Raw genomic sequence first — 25,071 nt, 5'->3', positions numbered from 1 at the left:
AAGTATTTGCTCACATTCAAGGATAATGGGTTTTGCAGAATCAGGAATATTACTGCAAACTTCTTCACTGCAGAACATCACTATCCCATAAACCCATTACAGACAGATGACTCTGGAAGGTGCATGTATATTAATAAAGAAGTTATTCACCTTCTTCAAGAGGTTTCTATCCAAACAGGGAATTGGAATTGGAATGAAGGATACGTGGTTTAAAGATTAATAATACATTCCCTAGATTTTATTGAAAAGTAACTAAACTATTGAAAGGAAATAAAGGTGATTAAATAGTCACCTTATCTTCGACTTAATAGTCGAAGATTTTAACATCTTCAAAATAAAATCCTCAACAATGCAACTGTGGAGAAGCATGGTCATCACACAAAATGGATAAATAAAGCGATATGATTATAGTACAATTCAACTGATAAAATTGTATTTTGGCGTCATCAAAAAAAAGATTTGAAAAAATTTTCGCCCTGCCAAATCCTTCCGTTTCTAGGTGTTTCACACCATTTCTGACCTATCAGACCCTCGACCCAAAAACTACTTTCCAAACCAAAAAAAAAATGTTGACCCTATTTTTAGAAAAATACAAATCACTTCCCCCACCCCAAAAAATAATCCAGAAATATTCTCCCACCGCACCAACTGTTCCCCCAAAAATCTTCATGTGGGGTGTCGATTTTTAGTGGTTTTCAACCGCAGTCACTTTTTAATTTGAGTAATCCGTCGTTGGGATATGATTAATCAAACTTTTAAGTCGATGAGGAGTCTGACCCCCAGTATGCGGAGACATTCAACGAAATCAAGAAGAACCACTGCTGCGGTGGCTCCAGGAGTTTCTTCTGTGAAAGGAAAAAGTGATAAAGGTCAGGTTAAAGATGAAAGACACCAGAGGTGACAAAAATGTTATAAATCTGCTGACTGAGTCGCTTAACAAATGTCAAAATGCCATAAAATTCAGTTTATAAAACAATATGATAATAGATTCATGATTGCATATTTTAATGCAGATGCATTTTAAAAATAAATTTTTTGAATACAGAATCATTATATATTTTATGTGAATTTATTAATGACATTTCCTCATTTGTCAACTCACTAGTAGCGATGAAACTTCCATTTAACATACTTCAATTCATTGTAATTTAATTTCTAACATCAATGCTAGATTATAACACTGCCAGACTATGAAAGGAAAGATTATCAAATAAGAGTGGTCCAAATTTTCAAGTTCCAAAAATTTCTTGATAGCTGTCACATCTTGGAAAATACAATTCAGTATTGGAAATGTTAAAAGGACAACATTAAAACAATGCATTTAATTCTCATCGCAAACATCCCACTTCAAACTTTAACAAGAATCATAAACCACATAATGTTAATTATTATTCTACTTCTAACTTTAAACGTTGTTTTCAAAATTGCTATAAATTCTTTAATTTATCCAATGATGAACGAATAGATTTTTTAGAACATAATAATTGTTGTCTCATATGTTTTCACAAAGGTAATAGTAACAATCAGTGTTATGCAAATAACTTATGTGATTTATTTCAGACACAACACACTCGTTCATATTGATAAAACTGAGTTTACATTAAGTAATGATAAATTTAGTATTATTGACTATTGTTCACAATTAAATAAAAATATAATTTTGTCCACTGTTGTATGTAATGTAGATGATGTTTTTGGTCATTCCCATTTGTGTAGACTATTGTTAGAATCAGGTAGTCAATAAAACCTTTTACACATACAAGTTTGCTCGCAAATTGAGACTTCAACTCAATAAAGAAGATTTTCCTATTTCACGCATAAATAATTCATTAGACAAATGTGATTACATTGTAGTACTAACATTGCATTCACGATACAAAACCTTTCATTCAAAGTAATCGTGCTGTTTTACTGGACATATCTAATAACCTTCCGTTACATATATTGAAAACTTTTCATGTTAATCTACCTCAAAATCTATTCTTTGTGGATCTCCAATTTAATATATCAAATAATATTGATATTTTAATAGTAGCTCAATTTTATTTTAATCATTAAATGTAATTTACATTACGGTCATAAATGTAATTTAATATTATTGTAATATTCTGTATATTTCTAACTTTCTCATACGCTCTTCTAACACACTAATCTACAGAATAATTATAGTACTACATTTACATATATACTAAACACACATACACAGTCATCACATGTAACATAACATATACACAACCGCACACACACACATACATATATATATATATATATATATATATATACACAACACAGACATTGCATGTATATTAGATGCAGTAAGTCACTAAATGTACAATAATTCATCATTATTTACACTTTAAATCCAATGGCACAATGGTTATTCGGACCATTGGATACATCTTCTCCTGCTTCACAAACAACACACTTAAAGAAATCCTAGTCGTTTTAGATTATAGGTTATTATTATTAGATTATAGAATATTAATATTACGAGCATTACGGTTATTCTTTTATTCTCGCTGTATTGCTATTTTTATACATTATGATTACCACTATCATATATTTTATTGATAAAATATATGTAAAATACATGTATACAATTGTATTATTATAATGTGCTAGGTTTATTTTATATTACTGAATAATATTAATGATATTTATATTTGTAATAGTGTAACATTTAGGTACCTTATATTGTATTATATACCTTACTGATATTCTCATGTTATTATAACAAAAAAGTACCTCTTTTTTTTTTGACTCGCAGTATATTAAACATATAATTTTTTCATACTCTTGATAAATGTATACATATCCTGTCATTTTCTTATTTCGTATTGTTTAATAATGAATCAGCTGAGCTTATGTTAAGCAATTGATAACTTATGATTTCGCTTTCTTTGAAACTGTGAACTAAACACTTTATTAGTTTTATATCTCTCTTCTAACTATAACATATTTTTTGTGTTAACTACATTATTAAACTATGATGATGTAAAATATTACCTTACTCAATGTAGTTATTAAAGTAAATGAAAGAAGTGTAAATTAACCATAGTTTTTTTATCCTGCAATTATTTAGTGTATGCTATTACTACAACCAATGAATTACGCTGCACCTGGAATGGCTGTACAGGCAGTTGTTGAAGTATGACTATGTTAGATATCGGTATATGGACATACCTGATGTAGTGTTTGGACATATTCAATGTTGGGGGTGCTGGCCATGTCAGATGTCCAGCTCTGATATGAGAAGTCTCAGGGTCTGGCATTGTCACTTCTACATTCTACCCATTTATACTGGGTGTCTGTCTGTGTCAGAAGTTGAGTCGTGCAACAATTATTAGAACTTCTGAGAGTGGAAAAACAAATTGCAATCAGGGACAGGAATTTCTCAAATTCTTGTAATTAAAAATTTTCAAATCTAAGGGTCAGGTCATAGTTTTCAGGTGTGACTGGCCATCTCCGGGTTTTGCCGTATCAGATGTCCAGAATTACATGGACAAGTCTCAGGGGTTTGGTATGGGCAGTGTTCAGATTCATGTGTTTTGTTCATACTCTTAATAAATGTTATTTATCAAGATATAAAGATATTTATCAAGATAAATGTTACTCTTGATATTCTGTCATTTTCTTATTTGTTATTTTTTAATAATAAACCAGCTGAGCTTAAGTATTATTAAGCAATTAATAACTTATGATTTCACTTTCTTTTAAACTGTGAACTAAACACTTTATTAGTTTTATATCTATTCTAACTATAACATAATTTTTGTATTAACTACAGTATTACACTATGATGATTTAAAATATTAAATAATTCAGTGTAATTGTTAAAGTAAATAAAGGAAGTGTAAATTATTCATAGTTTATTTACCCGGCAGTTACTTAGTGTATATTATTACCACCAACCAATGTATTATGCCACGGCTGGAATGGCTGTACAGGCAGTTGTTGAAGTATTACCATGTCATATCAGTATATAGACATGTCTGATGCAGTGTATGGACGTAACCGATGTCAGGGATACTGGCCATGTCAGATGTCCAGCTGTGACATGAGAGGTCTCAGGGTTTGGCATTGTCACTTCTTGCACTCTGGCCATGTTATATTGGGTGTCTGGTATGCTAGGTTTCGGGGTCTGCCCATGTCAGATGTCGAGGTCTGAAAATGTCAGATGTCAGGTTCTTACCATGCTAGATGTTGGGGTCTTGTCAAACTGTTTCTGATGTCGGAATCAAGCCATGTCAGATCTCGACATCGATGATGCGGTCTGGCATGTTCAGAAGTCTTGAGATTACAGATTTCTGGTTCTGGCTATGTCGATGTTGGATATAGGTACGTACCCCAGATCTCGTGTTATGGCCATGTCTGGTTTTTGGGCCTGGCCATGACAAGTGTCGAAGTCTAGCAATGACAGGTATCGGGGACTGGAATTTGTCAGATTTCAGGGTCTGATCATATTAGATCTAAACCATATTGCATGAACAGTACTAGTTGTCTGACCCGTCTTATTCCAATGTGTGGTTATGTCAGATCAATATCTGACATAACTAGACCGGATACCAACATATCAAGCATCATATGTTGGGGTTTGGGTAAGTCAGGTCCTGGGGTTTGGGTATCAGATGTCTTGCCATGTAGATTAGAGCACAGGACTTCATGACAGTCAAACATAGACAACTGAAAAGCTAAAGAATGGAATCTTTTGAGAAATTTTTATTGAAAAATTTTAAAAATTACGTGGATTTATACATTTATTTAGATGGTCAGGGTTAATAAATTTATTTATAGTAGAAAGTATATAGAGAAAACAGATGAAAAAAAATAGCATTATGTGCAAAAATTAGATTATATAATAAAGATAATTAGAAATTTAGGATGTAAAAGGTATGTTGATGCTAACAGGAAGGAAAAAATTGGGAGAAAAAAGCAGAAGAGTAGTAAACCACATAAACAATGTAAAATATAAATACAGTCATGAGGCGTAAAATCTGTGTAACAAATATTTGGTTTCAATCAATCAAGGTGGTACTTTCATGAATATTTTTATAATTCTTATATAAAAAGGGAATTAAATGAATATTCTAGCCTAAAAACTGAAATTTATTAGGTGTAGACATAATTATGATAAGTAACAACTTGTAATTTCTAAACAAATTTATTAACGCAATAATATATAACAGTTTAAGTACATAAAATTCCATTCTACATATAAATTGACTAGACCGTATACAGAAAACAAAAATTTTGCTATGAATTTATAAACTAATTAATCAGTATCTTACTAGCACTCTTACACTACAGCATTCTTTATTTTCAATTACATTATTAAATATTCATTATATTTCTGTTTTTTTGTACTTCACCTCAATTACATACAATATTAACTATATTTTTACACAGTTCATTCAAATGAGTATGTAATACTTAAGATAATAAAAAAAACACCAATTAACATTTTAAAATATTGTAGATATAACTCAAAATGACTTTAATAATAAATATATTTCTGTTTTAAAATGTCTTTAGATCTTTCATTTTATATAAAATTAACTTTTTCAAAAATACAGAAAACAAAACATTTATTCTTACAATAACTACTAGCTAACATTATAATATTAATAATAAAAATTATATACACAATATAAAAAAAGACCTAGATCAACTGTGCTAATAAATTCCATCACGTAAATAAACCTCTGGTCACCAAATCATCAAGCAGTTTCTAAAAAAGGCAGGATCTGAAGATCAGATGAATAAATCTGAAGATCAGAAGCCCATAATGGAAGAAGTTGATGATAGTGACAATGGAATCCAGTGACCATGAATGAACTTCAACAACAGCAGGCGGGGCTGGGTCACCAAACCAGTGCAGGGCACTGCATCAGTGTCCAAGCTCCCTCCGATGATGCGTAAACAAAAAAAAATTAATGAGAATGATATTCATTAAAATAATAATAATACTCAATGAAATAATATTATATACATATAATATAAGATAATGAATTACAGTAAAACCTGTCTTCAAAGGATCCTCAATTCAGTCTGGTCATAAAATTTCCTGGTCTCATGAATTTATTACTCATTGTGTATATTACCTGGAGTTAATTATCCAATGTGACCAGCATTGATCAGAATAATGATCATTCTCATTGGTTACCATGGCTGATGATCAATCAAAGTGCTTAAAGCTGATCAAAATAAAACAATAATAATGCAATAATTTTGTGGATTAGCAGTTGTGAGAAAATAATAATATATCAGTAACAAATTAAAAAAAAATTATAAAATATTATATCAATAAGATTGTTTGCTTGTTTTTTTTTTTTTTTTATTTTTTTTACTAATAATTGTTATTGATTTTAAATAGAATAGCCATAAATAATTTTGAATTTAATTGATAATTTGCAGATTTGGTTTTAAAATTTTGGAAACATGATGATCAGCTGATGTTCTCATAGTTAACAAAGGCAATTTTTTTTATGATTAATCCATGTGTGTACAACTGGAAAAGTTATATGGTGCTTTTAACGACAAACAAAACATGAAAGACAGAATTTTATCAAAACATCAGCAACTCAGTTTAATTAAAAACAAAGTGTAGGATAATTTGTCCACTTGTTCACTCACTTCCACAATAAAACACTTCTAAACAAATGTAATTTATTTTCTTAAATTTATCAAGCTACTAACATGAAAATTTGGTTTATAAAATGATTTAAAAAAATCTCCAGATAACCAAGATTTTCTGATGATATTGTCCCATCACTTCTTTTGCTACTTTGCTTGGTCTAAAATATTAAGTTTATTTTCTACATAAGTTGATGAAATCTACCTTATAGAATTCCATAGTTTTTACAAACTCAATTTATATTTTTTTGCAGTAGTATTGTTTGCCTGCTGCTTTGCTGAAAAAGTTAAAAACACAAAAAACAGTACTATGTACCAAATGGTCCACAATTTCAGCACAAGTGCTAACTTGGATGAAAATATGATAAATTCAATATCAAGACAAAAATATACAAGGCATGTTTTTAAAATAAGTACTATTTTGAAATTCCGCCGCTGGTACGCTGCGGTCGGCATTCCATACATGCGCACTGTATACCCACATCTGTAGGCAAGCCACAGATGGAAATATTCAACTGAGTTGTTTGTGAGTATTTAAAATGGCTCCGCTAATCGAGAATCTTGCCAATTGTGAAATACATGGTGTGATTCGTTTTCTTAGTGCTAAAGGCGTGAAAGCGGCTGAAATTCATCATCATCAGATCAGAGAAGTATAAGGAGAAAACATTATGAGCGATGGAATTGTATGAAAATGGGTTAGAGCTTTTAAAGATGGCCGCCAGAATGTTCATGATGAGGAACGGAATGGACGACCTTCTGCCATTACTAAAAATTTGGTGCAGAAAGTAGATGAAAAAGAGACGCTTTGCGATTTCTTCGCTATATGAACAGTTTCCTCAAGTTTCAAGAAGTGTTGTCTATGAAATTGTGACAAATTCTTAAATTATCGAAAATTGTGCTCACGCTGGGTACCGGTGTCAAAGCGACCGAATTGCAGTGGTTATTAAGTCAGGTGGCATACTTCTATGACTACGGTATTCAAAAGTTGGTTGCACGATACAAGTGCCCTAATATTGGTGGAAATTATGTAGAAAAGTAAATTACAGGCTTTCATGTAAAACTAAAATTGTTAAGAATAGTGTACTTGTTTTTTTTTTAATTTCAAAACGGTACTTACCTTAAAAACATTCCTTGTAACAGTAAAATGTAAATATCACCTACTAAGTAGAATACTTTTTAAAGGTTTTAACAAAGTAACTTGAAATTAATAGAAACAGAATGACCTTATGGATAGGTAAATGAAATTAATCGACAGCTCCAAATAACAGAGATAAAAGTTTAATTTAATAAAAGGAAAGAATATTCAAAATTATATAGTAAATGTTTAATCCATAACTACATGTTTAGATCCTTCAAGTTAGATTTAGATATGACTTCTATGATTAGTGCTATCTAGACAGATGTAACAGTAATAATTAACTTACAAAAATTATAAGAGCAGTCAACAGTATGCAGGTAAAAAAAATTTCAGTCAGCATTTTGGACTTTTCAAAAAAACTTTAGTTGTTTTTAAATAAGGTGTAATTATATGATACCTGGGGATAGTAAGTATCACTTCAACAAAAAGTTTTTGTTGAATACATTGTATAGGGACTACTCTTTAACTTTTAGAAAAAAAATTAATTACCAAAATTTTCTTTGAATTAATAAAAAAACAAAATTGATTTTTCAGGAAATTTTTATATTATGTACCAAAGAAATTTTAATTAAGCCAAATAATGAAGAAAAAGGCACTAACAATTTATAAAAATAAATTATATGAGCCTTTATGTTTAAAGCAGTATCCTAATGTTTTTTTTTTTTTTTTTTTTTAATGAAGGTTATCTACAGGATTCACCTCATCATACTGCTCATATGTGCATTAAACTTGAGCGTTTATTTATTAAAGTTTTGATTAAGATAAGCAGCATTGTCGATTCTGCTGGTAGTTTACATTTTACAGTATAAATAGTACGATAAACCATATTATTTATTTGGAAACATTTTATTAAACAAATTTAAGAGAAGTGTAATTTTTAATAAAATTATTTGGTACATTTAAAAATTTTAAATGTACCAAATATTTATTTATTTTTATTTGAACATGTAATTTATTATGTTTAAAGAATGGTATTTTAATTCTCAACTATATTGTTGCAATGCTATGAATATATTTTCTTTTTGTAAGATGTACAAATAACTATTATTATTTTTTTCTATTAATTGTATTTGTTGGAATGTTATATTAAATGGAAAACTTTTGTGATCCCTAGATATTTCATTACAGGCAGGTTTAACTGTAGTAGTAGTTAATGATTCAATTATTTTATGAAATTAGCACTAATAATTATAAACATGCAGATGATGGAACACTAGGCTTACCATACGCCTGGGATTAGCCTGGACAGTACTGGTTTTTTAGTGTGTCCAGGGTTTGAGAATTTTATGACTGGCGAGGATTTTTTTTAATTTTTGACCTATCTGTTAACATCACGCATTTTTAAGCACTCTTACGGCATGCAACTCTCAGCCGACCATGGAGCAAGTGCGATGTCTATTTTGACGGAGGCGTGGCCACCGGTCTCACCACAACTTTTTACCTAATTTGGCAACACAACAGGGGCAATGCGTTTATGTTGTTATGTGTGTGAAGTAACTCGTCTTCATTTTATCCCTACTTTTTTTTGCCTCATTGTTTAGCAAAGGGCAAAAGAAAATGTGTGTTTAATATTAATCTGCAACAGGAATACAAATTTTTTAAATTGTGTAATGACATAACAATGAACGTGTTTATTGCATTCTATTACTGTAGAATTTTCTGTTGCACACAAAGGAAAGGGTGATCTTGCAGACCACCTGAAAACAGCTAAATATAGGAGTGATATTAATGCTACTACTTCAGCAAACATAAGAGATTTTTTTAAAGGCAAAGATGGAAATAACAATAACAGTGATCTGGAGTATGCTGCTAAAGAAACTACATTTTCATACCACACTGCTACACATGAACTCAGTTTCAAAACATCAGACTGCACCTGTAAACGGGTTAAAAAGTTATATGACCCAAAATTTCCATCTGCTAGTACCAAAACTGAGGCAATTATTGTTAAGGTTATTTTGCCATTTATATTTGATAATGTTTTGTATTCTTGGGAAAACATTAATTATGTAACAGTAATGATGGATAGCTCAAACAGAAAAGAAGTAAAACTTGTTCCGATTGTTGTAATACATTTCAGTCTGAAGGAGCAAATTCAAGTTAAACTTTCAAATTTCAATGAGGAGTCAGGTGAAACTGCTCAAATTTTGACTCTGTATCTCTTGTGTGAAAAAATACAAACTTGAAGAAAAGTTGGTTTGTTATACTAAAATTACTAACAGTAATTTTGGTAGTGTGAAGAGAAAGGGGAATGAAAATGTGTTCAGAAAAGGAATTAGTAGTTCAGCCCACATTGTACACAACTTGGTGCAAACAGCATATGATTCTCTACCCCTGAACATAGAAGTTATTGTTATAAAAATTTATAAATATTTTCACCTATATACAGTAAGAGTAACGAAACTTAAAGAGTTCTGTGAATTTATGGAAACAGATTACAAAAAACTACTATTTCATAGCAGCACAAGGTTCCTTAGTTTGTTACCTACAATAGAAAGAATTCTTTGCATTTTTGATGACCTAAAATCATACATTTTATCTTGTGACAAATGCCCAATTTATTATTTGATTTTTTTGAATATCTAAAAAGTGAACTTTTTGAAATTTTTATATGGCACTCTACAGTTATTTAATAATGTAGTTCTGAAATTGGAAGTTAATTCTATCACAGGAACAGAAGCATTTCAGACATATTCTGAATTAATTTATCAATTTCATCAAATAAAAACCCACAAATTTATACCATCTTCTGTCAAAGAATTACTATGCACTCTAAGAGAAAATAATGATGTTCAGGTACAAAAATTCTTCTGAAGTGTAGGCAATTTTTTTAATTCTAGTATCCAATACTTAAAGAGTTGTGGAGAACCAGTTTTGATAAAATTAGTAAGTTTTAAATTTACGAACTAAAACTGCTTGATCTGATTTAGAAGAGAGTGCACAAGTTGTTAATGAAATTATAAAATATTCCATAAATATTGATGACATATTAGATGAACGTACATTGTTGAACCCAGTAATTCAAATCCAAAGGGTAGGTTGTGGTTCAAGTTCTGAACAAGTACCAGATACTATTGAACAGAAGTAGAAAGGTGTTTCAAAGGACTGATATTTCATGTTGCAATATTTCTAAAATGGTTGAGTTTGCAATGTCTTTGCCTGGGACATCTGCTCCAGTTGAGAGTGTTTTTTTCAATTACAGGGTACATTTGGTCAATTACAGGGTACATTTGGTAGAAAGGGGTAGACTTTGAGTATCTACTGTTAAACATCTACTAAATGTTAAAATTAATTCAGAATTTTCTTGTTGTGAATTTAATGATGTAATTAAAACAAAGTAGTCATTTCTGAATAAAGTCATGTCTAGTGAAAAATACCACTGAATAAATAAAGTTTAATGTTTCAGTAAACTGTTAATTTTAAGTAATTTTGGAAATATGTCCTGGGTTGGACCCAAAAAAATGCGTAACACTATCTAACATGTATCAAAAAAACAATATTTTTATATTTTTAAAAATGCTTAGTAATTTTTCTTTGACAAAAATTTACTTGATATAAAATAATTATTTTTTTTTTTAAAGAATATTGTTAATTAATGAAAAATCAATAAAATTATAAGGAAAAATAAATTATTAAAATATTTTTAATACTATTACTAACATAAAGGGACTTAAATAACAATGTTCTTTCCAAATAAAAAAAACCATCAAATGAAATAAAAATATTAATTCATTTTTCCAAATTATATGTGACTGATGAGATTTATATGTATTTTGTTGTTAACAAAAACTGTTTTAAAATGTAACATTAAATGAGTATAATAATGAAATGATATATGAGAAAATACTAAATCAAGTACTGGGAATTAAAACTCAGGCCTTTAAACATTTAATAATTGTTATATTAATCTACAATACATAATGAATATATATCAGGCTGTTCAAAGGAACAAATACTTTTAAGTTACTTTAAATGATATTCTTTCAATCTTTTTTCCTCTTTCTGCTGTAATTTTATGTAGTCAAATTTCCACAAGTAATAGTCAAATGATCAGAGGTGATACAAACAAGAAAATGGTCAGGTGTAAGTGTACAATCTGATAATGTACTTTTTACTGTAGAGGAAAATGTATCTTAATAATCAATTTGTAAGTTCAGGAAAATTAAAAAAGAATAGTCATATTAAATTATTTCTCAATTCATAATCACTTATAAATTAACATTTTTATTTTTTCATGACAGTGATATTAGTTAATTCTGTGCATTTACTAAATAAAATCAGATAAAAAAATAATAAAATATGGATAGAACTCTTCAGTCCTTTCAAATTTACTGATTCAGATTAATAAAAATAAAATTATAAAATAAATTTTAATTCTACCTTAAGGAACCCTGAAATATTTTTAAGTACACAGTTGATAAAATCTAGATCTAAATTCTAAAATTCTTACCTTATTTTATAATTGATTAAATTTAACTTTACCAAGAAATATGTTATCTATGTTTCACTCTTCTTCTCAAGGTAACATAAGCATAAATTGAGAAAAATAGAGACATAATTCCAAGAACACTAATATCAAACCAATAATGATCTTCGGTCATACCGATCTCTTCTAAAACTGTTTGTGGTATTCTGTAATGACAATATGGTTTATCACAATCCAATGGCGGTCTGTTGTACCCGTATGTTGAAAGTACCATACCTTCCATGGTATATCTCATGTAACTTAAGAATGATACAATATATAAAGGTTTTGTCATATGTTTAAATAATGCTAAAAATCCTCCGAATAGTAACATGAAGCAAAACAATACTGAACCAGTAAATAAACCATTCTGTTAGAAAAAAAAACAAAAGACACATTAGTTATCATATAACATCAAAAAAAAAAATCCTTAAAACTAATGCAACAATAACCAAACTATAAAAATACAACTTTCAAAATATACAAAACACCAAAAATTTAGATTCAATCATAATGCATCAAACCAACCTCAAATGAACTATTTGTTTTAAGAAGTACACAGTATGTCTGATAAGTTCCCCAACTAAATTAAATAAAAATATAGATTTAAAGATAAAACGAATTTACTCACATCAGCCCTCTACAAAGAACCCTTCTAATGTAAAATGAGGTTGTTCGAGCGGGAGCACGCACACTTTCGCAACGTTTTCGTCGTGAACAGCTCTGTTGATGGCCTCCCGCTTCATTCGTCAACATACAACGATTCTCAATATGTGATAGTACGAGATGCAGCTCCATCACCGAATGCTTGCTGTATCATAGAATAAGTTTCAACTAAAGATTTTTGAAGTTGAACACAAAATTTTATCGCATTACTCTGTTCTATGTCGCGAGCTCGTACAAGGTCACATGAACACAACGTACGCGGCAACATATAACTCGACCTGGGGAAATGAAACGTGTTGAAATTTTGTACACACATGCTTCAGACTCGTACTACATAGTTCCATGGTTGTCCAAGAGATGGCACTACTTGTATCGAGTACAGAGATTTATAGTTCGGGAACTTTTCGGACCTAGTGCGTATATTCCACAGGTTACAGATTACTAGACTCAACCCAGGATGGGCTAGTGGTGAACGCATCTTCCCAAATAAGCTGATATGAAAGAAGTCGAGAAATCCTAGTACAGGCAGTTACTTTTATACGGATTTGAATACTAGATCGTGGATACCGGTATTATTTGGTGGTTGGGTTTGAATTAACCACACATCTCAGGAATGGTTGAACTGAGACTGTACAAGATTACACTTTATTTACACTCATACATATCATTCTAATTCATCCTCTGAAGTAATACCTGAATGGTAACTCCCAGAGGTTAAACAGTAAAAAGAAAGATTACTAGACTCATGTCAACTGAAGGTCACTAGAATATTTTAAAACACCTGGCCCATATAACAAAATTGTAACAGCACCCTCATTGATACACTCCAACACAAAATAAATATAGACAAAGATAAAATAAATAAAAATAATGTACATAAACAAATGCACAGAGAAAATAACTAACAAAATTTTAAAAAATTGGATGCAGTGTAAGTGTAAGGAGTGAATTTGAAAACTGTACTTATTTAATTTGTTTCAGTTTTATTATTTTAAAAAGTTTGCAGTTTCATTTGAAACTGCAAAAGTTGTAACTGTTATTTAACTTAAAGATAACTGAACCATTTAAGATAACTGAAAATAGAATAAAAAATAAAAACTGAAAAATCTTGTGGAAAATCTTCTCACCTAGACAAACCAAAAGGAACCTGGTAAATACAGTCTGATGAAAAACTATATGTACAGATTGAAAAATTCTCTTATATATTTAAAAGGAACAGACTTCAATTTTACGGCCTACTTTAACAGAATGAATAATAATAGATTAAGCAAAAAAAATATGTGATCCCTTCAAAAACAAAAAATTGAAACTAAACTGGTTTGCAGAAACTTCTGAGGATTGAAAAAAAAAACAAATAACTTCAGAAGGTATTAAAAATAGAGAAACATTTAGAAAAATTATCAGACATTTAAAGAAAAAAAAGTCTATATGATGGTTGGTATGCGGTCTTTTCGCTTAACAACATTGAAATTGTGCTACCATATGATGACATGCAGGATATTTAGTATTGATCAGTAGATTTGTTGTTATACTGCATCAGGTATTAAATCAAAACAAAAATTCATTTATTCTTATGGTAATTACATGTTCATGCCCAAATAATCTCCTTATATTTTTATAAGAAAAATAAATCTTGCTGCACTAACTTTAACAACCATAGAAAAAGAAATTCAGACAAATTCTTCAATCTGGATAAGCTAAAAACATATTAAGTGGTAATCTGCTGTATATATATTTATATATATATATAAGATAAGATTGTAATACTTACAACTGGGTTAATAGATGTGCCAAGAGAAAGACCAATACATTCAGATATAATTACAGAAAACTGATTTACAGCTAAAAACATAGCAAACCTTGGCCATTCTTGTACTTGCTTAGTTAAATAATATGAGACAGATACATAAACTGTACACAACATCATCTGAAATGCAATGATAAATACATTGAATTATATTACATGATACATTTTTTTTTTATTTTTGACTAGTAGTATTAATAATTACAGAATTAATAACAACAATGTTAAGTATTAACTAGAGTGTAATACTGCATACTAACAAGTATAATAATAAAATAACAATTAAGGGTTAATTATAATAATATTTTTATTAATTTTTTTTATATCTACTCTTCGGAAGGGTTGAAATTCCATTAATTTCCTATCATGGTGGTAAGAATGAGAATAATTCTTTTTCTGCATAAATAGTTTATTTACAAAAACTGTATTAAATGAGTATTAATGGTCATAATCTCTATTAACATCCACATACTTCTACCTGTTTTGGAAGGTTTTGAATACCTGTTTCATAGTTATTTCATCTGAATTGTGAGCCAACTGTGCACAAATTCTTCAACTTCATTATTGGTTGCAATGTGATGTCCACTTAATGCATACTTGAGCGAACTGAACAAATGATAATCTCAAGGACTGAGTATATATCCACAGACCAGATGTTTGAGTGTCTCCCAGAGGAGGGTCTCACACTTTAAATGGGCAGTGTGGGACTGCACATTGTTGTGAAGTGACAAGATGGCACTGGGTATTAGAATATTGTGATGTTTTGTTCTGTAGGCTGGCTTCACATGTTCCCATAAGAAGTCACTATAGTAGGCAGAATTTACAGATTTCTGTTTTTTTATTTGATGAAAAAATCTACATATTCCTCTCGTCCTAGAAGACAGTACAGTACCAAATATAGAACCTAACCAGCTGATGGCACAATCTTCGATTTCACAGGTTCTGTCTTGTCTTTCTTTCGATATTCCATCCACATGTGTTATATCTTTCAGATATATAGTGTTAGACTCATGTTTCATCCATTGTGAAAATATGCTTCAATAGACCTTCCCCATCCTGCTCATAATGCATTAAAAACCTCTTCCTGCATAAACCTCTATTGTAAGGAGGCAAGGTACTCATTGGCAGCAATTTTACAGTACCCAAGATGGCCATGAATAATCTTTTTGATGCTGCCAACACAAATTTCGACTCTTGATGCCATCTCCTGCATACTGATGCATCTGTCATCCAAAATTAGCTCCAGTAATATTCTCAGGTATGACACTGATGCATAGATATCAATCATGGGCTTCATTTTCAACCTTTTCATGTCTTTCTTTAGAGGTATTACACCACCGATACAGTTGTGCCTTCGATAATACATCACCATCATACTGCATGCATAGTCTTGAGTAAATTTCCACAGGTTTAACATTTTGTTTTAAAAATTTAATGATGTGTTATGCAACAGACCACAGCTCTTGACCAATCCAACAATGCAAACAGTACTATGGTAGCCCAGCGTGGTACCTACTAGTCCAGCTCTCCCTCCATGCTGCCACAACACCACGCGTTAATTTATGTTTTTCCTAGAACAAAACTTTCACTTATACTTGAACCACCTTATTAGTTCAACTATAAACTTTATAGGTTATGGTTACTCTTGTGTTTTTTTCTTTACTGATTACGAAACATATTTTAAAAACTGTTCTTATGAGAACAGAAAGTTTCTGCAATAAAATTAAGCTCTTCTTGAAGTACCAGCCTTTTATTAAAAAAAATTATAATACATTTTATTTAAATATATTTATAATAATAAAAAAAAATTCTGAAAAAGCTGTCAGTTTCCCAGAACTACCGCAGGGAAAGTGATAGCATTCAAGGTCCACAACCTTATACATGACCAATGCATGTATACATAATGTTCAATTACCATGATTATTTATTAAGCTATACATACTACAATATTTTAAATAAATCATAATGTTCAATGTTACCTGTACAGGTATATTTGTTATAAGAAATGCAGCATAATATGTTGATAATTTATACCAGTTGTTGAACTGTTCTTTTTTTAATATGTGTAATTCTGAAGGAACTGTAAAAAATTAGAAAAAAGTTTATTTACAATTTTTCATGTGTAAAATAATATTATTATTTACTATTTATATAATATTTATTATTTAATATAGTATTATTTACACTTTGGTGGTTAATATGAAGGTAACAAGAAAAGTCAAAATAGAAAAAAGGAAGTAAATAATAATTAATAAGGAAGTAAATAATAATAATAATAAAAGGAAGTAAATAATAATTTAACAGACCCCAATAGCTACCGTCCTATTTCATTGACGTGTGCTATGGGGAAAATATTGGAAAAAATGATTAATAATCGACATTGTCTGGGTTTTGGAAAAAGAAAACCTGATATCACCGTATCAAGCAGGTTTTCGACAATACCATTCTACCACTGATCAAATGATCAGCTTAGAGGACATTATATATAACAGCTTTATTAAAAGGAAACATTGTGTCGGAGTCTTCTTTGATCTTCAGAAGGCTTTTGATATGACCTGGCGTCATGGTATAATGCTCCAGATACATGAATGGGGCATTCGTGGCAATCTGCCTATACTGCTCAGCAACTACATGAATGACCGTACCTTCCAAGTACGCGTCAACAATGAATATTCATGTGAAAGAATCTTGGAAAACGGCATACCGCAAGGTTCGCCTTTGAGCGGTACCTTGTTTACCATTGCCATTAATAAATTGATATTAGCCATTCCAGTAGAAATCAGCAAAAGCGTCTATGTTGATGATCTGGCAATCGTATATGCCAGCAACAAGACTGCTATGGTGAGGTACAAATTGTAACGAGCGATCAATGCTCTAAATGAAGTTGCAAGGAATAATGGATTCCAATTCTCACCAGAAAAAACGTGCTGTGTACACTTTTGTAGGAAGAGAATTCCTCATCAAAGTCCTGCGTTGACAATTGATGATAATCCAATACAATATAAAGACAGCGTAAGGTATTTAGGACTAGTATTGGATAAATCCCTTACATGGGGATTACATATACAGGACTTGAGTGATAGATGTAAAAGAGCCCTAAACATTATAAAATGTTTATCGAACTTAAATTGGAGCTCAGAAAAAGAGACATTATTGAGATTGTATAAAGCATTGGTTCAATCTAAACTAGACTACGGATGTATCGTATATTCATCTGCTAGAAAGTCGCACTTAAGAAAGTTAGACGTAGTTCATAATAGCGGAATAAGATACGCAACAGGTGCTTTCCGCACAAGTCCGGCGGCTAGTCTGATGTCTGAAGCCGGAATAATGCCACTACATTATAGGAGAGAGATCCTCTTGTTAAGATATGCAGCAAATATATGGGCTTTCCCTGCTCATATAAATAATAAATTGTTTACGAATCATCCCATGGCTACATTATACGAACGTCGTGCTACCTATTCCAGACCAGCCGGAATTAGGTACCACGAATTAAGAAGAAAATATGAAATTGCTATACCAGAGACTCTAGCAATTTCTACTAGAGAAATACCGCCATGGCTCTTGCCAGCGGTAAATACAAGTTTGGATCTCTCTCAAGGAGAAATAAAAAAGAAACCAGCAGTGATCATCCAGCAGGAATTTTTGGCAACCGTCAGTAATTACGAAGAACATATTAGAATTTATACTGACGGTTCTAAAACCGAACATGGTGTTGGATGCTCGATATATGTAAATGAAGAAGCCCACTTTTGTAGACTGCCAGATGTGGCCAGTGTCTACACGGCAGAACTCACTGCAATTCAGCAAGCTCTTCGCTACACTGAACACTATTGCGAAGAGAGAGTGCTAATATGTTCCGATTCATTAAGTGCACTCGTCGTAATTCGGAACAAGAACATTAAGGATGTCCTAATTGCAAACATCCTGTCCATTTTATACATACTAAAACAACGAGGACAGCGATGCGTATTTGTATGGACTCCGGGGCATGCTGGTATTACAGGTAATGAAATCGCAGATGAAGCTGCCAGAAAGGCAACAGTCTGCGATGATTTGGATGCATTTCCTGTAAGAGTGGCAGATGTTAAAAACCGTCTAACAAACATAGTAAAAAACAAGTGGAATGCTGAATGGAGGAGATTAAATACAATATTAAACACAGTAAAATCTTCTCCTTATAAATGAAAAAGCGACTATAAGTTGACTCGCTGTGAACAAGTAGCGGTGACCAGACTTAGAATCGGTCATACGCGATTAACAAATTTATATTTGTTAACCGGCGAAGTGAGACCAATGTGCGGTGTTTGTAATAAAACACTGACAATCAAGCATCTTATAGAAGAGTGTACCATATATGAGGACCTCAGAAAGAGGTTCCGTTTTAGAAATAATATTACTGCTGATCTGGATAATGGAAATGAAGAAAATATAGTTGCATTTTTACACGCCAGTGGACTGCTTAAAAGTCTATAAAAATGAAAGTTTAAAGCTGTGACAAAAGAAACTCTAAGCGGTAGTTTATACATATATAAAGAAAAAATGGTATTGATAAGTTTAATTTTAATTTTAAATGTATGCATATATACATAAAGGCGTCTTGAAACGTGGCACGTATAGTGACGGTAGGTAGCCCTCTTGCCTAGGCCATTTTGGCTCACCTGCATTCAAGAGCAGTGAGTCGGGGTGTGTCCGATGATGGCATGGGGGACCCTCAAGGGTGGATTGAGGGCGCGAGGCTGTGGGTGTGCGCTGTGCATGCCTATAGCCTGTTTATAAGAAGGATTCAACTGCCACGGCACCCTGGCGCGACTGATATACTGCTCAACGGCAGTTCTGGTCGCCCCGAGGGTGCTTAAACAAACTATAAATGAGACTTGTAGAAGAAAGAAACAAAGATATGGTAGGATAAGTTTTAATTTTAATTTTAATTTAATGGTCTTTTGGGAACCTATCTCAAATTTTAATATTGGGGCCCTTTACACCCCATAAGTGTTTGTGATTGTCCTTGTCTTTATGTCTTAAATGTTTTGTGTAGTTCGTGCTTTTAAATAAAATGTAAGGGCCCTTTACACCCTTACATATGACGATCCAGATGGTGATAGTAGTTTCTTTTAAAGATTGTGACGAGGGCTAATGACCTTAGCAGTCGATGCCCATAAAAATTCAGAAAAAAATAAAAAATAAAATAATTGTTTGCTGATGATCTGGTGACATAAGGAAATGTAGATGGTATAATTTAAAGATAAATACATTTAGGGAATACATGTAGTTGAATACATAAAAGTTTTAAGTGTTGACAAAGTGTAGTAGGGTTAAGAAAATAAGAGAAAAATGAAGCTAGCAAAAGCATTTTTGAAAGTGTGGAGTATGATCTGCAGTGGAAATGTGCCACAAAATGTAAGCAGAATATTATGTGTGGAGTTTTTTTACATCCCAGTACTAAAATATGCAGCAATGAAAAGCTGCATAATTTTTATTTTGGTGGGGATTAGGAGATCTTCTTTACTTAAGAAAAGAAGATTATGTGATGGCACTTTATTATTAAGCTTATCATGGAGTCATTGGATTTCATGAGTCAGTCCATATTCAATCCCATAAATAAAATATTGATGGGTTCCAGCATCCTTAGCACAGACCTACATCCAATAGTCTGGATGTAGTCAGACTTACATCCAATAATGGAGAAATATTGGAGAAAGTCCAATAATGGACTTACATCCACTAATAAGTGTAAGAAAAATGGGTGGTAAGAAAGAATAATCAACCTCAGGAGGAACCTCAGGAGGAACCCTATGGAGAGATGGAAAACTCAATGCTCCACCTAGTCAGCAGATGTCCATCTTCCTCATAATTCTTCAGATATTTGAAGTATTTTTACCGAGATAAGGGATTGTTGCACTTTTTTTTTCACCACATTACTGACTATGTACTAACCAGTTTAAGTCTACATTGCAATAAAACACTTTTTTCCTTCAGGGATTAAAGAACTCACCTAAACTAGATTTTCTAAAGGAAGAATAATACTTATTCCTGGGAATTGTGTGTGCCACACAATTCCCAAGCTACAACTACTCAACTAACCCAGCTATTCATTCAAATCACCACTGATGGTGAGAAACATAGATAATGAAGAAAAGAAATGTTTGTAGAATATACGAGGGTTATTTTTTTTTCAAGGTCCGATCGGTCACAAAATTAAAACCACAGTGAAAATAAAAAATTTTTTATTTGTAACAAGTACTTACATAGTTACGCTATTTCTCTACATAGTTGCCACTCTGATTTAGACATTTGTTGTAGCGTGGTACTAACTTTTCAATACCCTCGTCATAGAACAGAGCCGCCTGTGTTTTCAGCCATGTTTCTATGCTGGTCTGCAGCTCAATGTCTGTGGCAAAAATGTTGTCCTAGCCAGCGTTTCATGTGAGCAAAGAGGTGAAAATCGGATAGAGCCAAGTCCAGGCTGTATGGTTGGTGATCAAACACTTCCCAACGAAAACGATGCAGGAGCTTCTTTGTTACAGCTGCAGTATGCGGCCGAGCATTGTCATGGAGAAAGACAATGCCTGATGACAACATTCCTCTCCGCTTATTCTGAATTGCCCTTCGTAGACATTGAAGAGTCACGCAGTATGAGGCTGCAGTAATGGTCGTGCCACGTTCCATGAATTCCACCAAGAGAACTCCATTCCAGTCCCAGAACTCGCTTCCTTCCCTGACCGCCTGCATCATGAACATCTGTACGTCCTGCTTTAAAGTTTCTGCACCATTGCCACACATTGCTATAACTCATTGAAGTTTCACCGTACACATTACTTGTCGTACATTATTCGTCTATGAATTTTAGCTGCATTACACCCCTCAGCCTGAAAAATCGAATTACCGCACGCACTTCACACTTGGCGGGAGATTCTGTTGTTGTAGACATGTTTACATATTAGCTGCGTGTTCCGCACTAAACGAAGTGACGCGGCATGATTGAAGGCCATAATAGAGACGCTGCGCAACACATATGAGCCAAGGTTCATCCGATTTTTGCGCGGGTTTTTATTTCGCGACCGATCGGACCTAAAAAAAAATAACCCTCGTATCAAATGACTTTTTATTATTATAAGGATATTACAATGGAAGGATGGATAAAAAAATTAAAGTATCAAGTATGAAATAACATAGGTGTGCAAAGGGAATAAAGAAGGACGTTTATCTTGGAAGAAACGCAATACATAATTGAGAGAAAGAAGATGACTGGATAAAGCAGGGGGTATTTGAATGAGTGGGTGAAGGAATCTATGTAAAAGAGAAGAATGGCAAGAGTTGAGACAGCAATAGTGGAAGCAGACTAGAAGAAATGGAGAAGTTTAAATTCTTAGCAAATCCAACCAAGGGCTAAAAGCTGGACATGGTATTTCAAACATTCATTACACTTTCTCTTTATTTCCATTATAAGAACAAAATATCTTAAAATGAGATAAAAGATCATAAACATCGTTAAATTTCTGCATTATATGGAAAAGAAAACATTAAGTAATTTATATCCATAATTAGCTGTATAACAAAATTTATCACTTTTTCAACAAAATAAAAGTTATAAAAATTGGATCATTTAATGAAGAGTACTGCATGAATTTACATAAAAAAGCAAGAAATGGACTGAATTGGAATAATCTTTTTTTAATTAAAATTTGCTAATATATTCATACTTAAGAGACTAAATTATTCATTGACTGTGGCAGTATTTTGTGTGGATTTGGAGTACAAGAACTTACAACAGTGTGTTGCAAGTATAATGTAATAATTAAAAAAAAGTATTAGTGGTTCTGGAATTGAATCATGTGTACAAGATTTGTCAGTTGATGCTAGTATTTTTTTAATTGTTATTCAGTGCTATTTACAATACTGGCATTGAATATTATTACACTTAAAATGTATAAGTTCCTTCCATTTTGTAAGATGCTAACAATAGGAAACTTTTTTGCATATCCCAAAAGACCTGTAAGGTACCCACATATTCCCTTTATTTAAAAAAAATATTTTACCAGCTTCAATGTTAGTAACAACAGAAAAAATGTCATACATTATTTTTATTAATACTAATGTATCATTTCACGATAGAAAATTGAGATTTATATTTATTTCATTATTATTTTTACTATGATGTTGAATAAAGACAATGTAAGTTTTCTGAACATATAATTTCAAATTATATGTCTATTTATAAAAAAGAGAAAATAATTATTTTCTTTTTATATGAGTACTGCTAATACAATAAAATATAAAATGAAAGTATAACTGTGTACTTTATATTAACACAAAAAATTATGTACTGTATTAATATTAAATATAATTTGCGAAAAAATGATAAAAATACAATAGCTAAATTACAATAAATTTTATGAACTCTAAAAATTATTAAGTAAAAATTATACATAATTTTACTTTCCCTGTTGTATAATTATTTGTATAGTTGCATAGTATGCTGTATAAAGAAAAGTATTAGCATACTTTTCTGGTGGGTCAAATTTTGCATGTTAGGGTTTTTCACAGATCTTGATGTTTTATGATTAGCACAGAAAAATTCTGGAGGTTATGTTCTACTGTCTTTTGCTTGATATCTCCAGACCTTATGTACTGATTTGGATGAAATTTAGCACAATGACTTTTGTATATGGATCACTGATGTTATTTAATTTTGGTAACAACTGGCAAAGAGAGCAGGAAGATAAGGACTTATAGGTCCTTATTAAGCCTAAAACAGCACTACGTATGCTTAAAAATAAATCCACATAGTGAAAATACATCTGCCGCATTATAGGAGAGTTCAGGTTGATACCCAGCAACATTGTATTACCCGCACATGATACCAGGGACTTATATTGTGCAGTCAGTAAGTTAATTTCATCACATGAATTTAAATGATAGAAATCAGACAACAAAAAAAAAACATAAAATTGTAAAATTTGAAAAAAAGTTATGCAGCAAACAAAATATAAGAGTAGCAGACAAGAAAGAAAGAACTTTTTTTAATCAACTGTTGCAAAGCAAAAACTAGTAATTTTAGTACAACTAAAAACAAAATCAAACCTATATGTAGTTGATCTATAAATTTACTAATAAAATCTATAAATTTACTAATTCATAAATTTATCTTAAAAGCAGTAATTTTACAATAAAAAATATTACTTACATTTTAGTATCGCTGGCATAATTGAAGTATAACTTAAATAAACATTTGTGCAAAGAAAAAACCCAATATTATTAATACTCATACTGCCATCATTCCCAGAATTTTTAAATATAATACTCATGAAGATACCAACAATAAAATGCATGAACATTTTTAAATGGGTAACAGTCTAAACAAATAAAAAACAGAATTAATTCCTCATTATATTCATAAAAAATTAAATTTTATAAAGTAATTTAATGCAATAATTTAATTAATTAAGTAAAAGATTTTTTAACAGAGATGCAGCCATTAGATTCTGAAAATGTAAGAATTTAATATGTAGATCAATTTCTGCATCCAATAAAATGATTTTGATCAAAATTGATCACAATGTCAATTTTTAAAAAGAAAAATTGACATTGACAAAAATTGACAATACTTGTGTGAAAAAAGCATATCAATAGCTATTATGTTATAAACAAGAAAAATATATTTAAAGGTAAACAATCAAAATCACTCTATGTGATAGGAGACTCAAAATAGTATCTTTTATCATTCTCACAGCAAAAACACTTCTTAAGGTATTAGCAAAAAATAAAAGTTCAAATCATCAAATGCAAAATGAAATTGTGTAAATTAATTATGATGTGACTTGTTTTAAAATCGGGTGAACAGAATTCAAACATGAGTGGATATAATTTCTAGCTGACTGTAGATTGGTATTTTTTTTTCAAATTAAAAAGACCAATATGAATTTAGAAATTCAGATATTTGCTCACTTTCATTAAATGAAGGTCTGTAGGCAGATTAACTCTTTTCTAATGAGTGCACTACTAGTTTTTTACATCTCTGAGTTTCCAACCTAAGATATATTATTAATTAGAACCCAAACAACAAAATAGTGATCCAGGTACAGTATTGAAGAGCCAATAGCATTAAAATAAAATATGAGAAATAAATAGTTTATTTAATAGGCCAGTTTATTTTCTTATAAATAGATAAATCTAAGTACAATAAATAAAGCTAACCCAGTCTCTGTAAAGTTGTATAATACAACGGTTAATTAAAACCCACAAACGTAGAAATTCAGATGGTGTGACTGATTGACCATTTACTCTGGCTTTTTCTATTTCATCTGAGCTTCTTTTCTTCCCCGGTACTGAAATAAAAAGAAAAACATGAAATTTTATTAG

At 31.2% G+C, this 25,071-nt stretch overlaps 1 protein-coding gene across 3 annotated transcripts in view; it reads right to left on the bottom strand.

The window, feature by feature from the left end:
- Positions 1 to 5,148: 5,148 nt before the first annotated feature.
- LOC142325952 (ATP-binding cassette sub-family G member 4) overlaps positions 5,149 to 25,071 on the bottom strand; it is a 384,116-nt gene continuing 364,193 nt past the window's right edge. For 2 of the 3 annotated variants that reach the window (XM_075367918.1, XM_075367916.1), the window contains exons 7-11: positions 24,907 to 25,037; positions 23,897 to 24,065; positions 16,686 to 16,786; positions 14,674 to 14,829; positions 8,396 to 12,606 (exon numbers count right to left, since the gene is read on the bottom strand). In XM_075367918.1, coding sequence (XP_075224033.1) covers positions 12,265 to 12,606; positions 14,674 to 14,829; positions 16,686 to 16,786; positions 23,897 to 24,065; positions 24,907 to 25,037 — 899 coding nt within the window. In that variant the 3' untranslated portion in view covers positions 8,396 to 12,264. Of the gene's footprint in view, positions 6,912 to 8,395; positions 12,607 to 14,673; positions 14,830 to 16,685; positions 16,787 to 23,896; positions 24,066 to 24,906; positions 25,038 to 25,071 lie in introns of those variants that run through there. The other variant, XM_075367917.1, reaches the window with a different exon arrangement.

The sequence above is a fragment of the Lycorma delicatula genome, chromosome 6 (genome assembly GCF_047948215.1).
Source record: "Lycorma delicatula isolate Av1 chromosome 6, ASM4794821v1, whole genome shotgun sequence".
Classification (NCBI taxonomy): Eukaryota; Metazoa; Arthropoda; class Insecta; order Hemiptera; family Fulgoridae; genus Lycorma; species Lycorma delicatula.
Note: the sequence above shows the minus strand (reverse complement) of the source record. Positions and strands in the feature narration are given on the sequence as shown.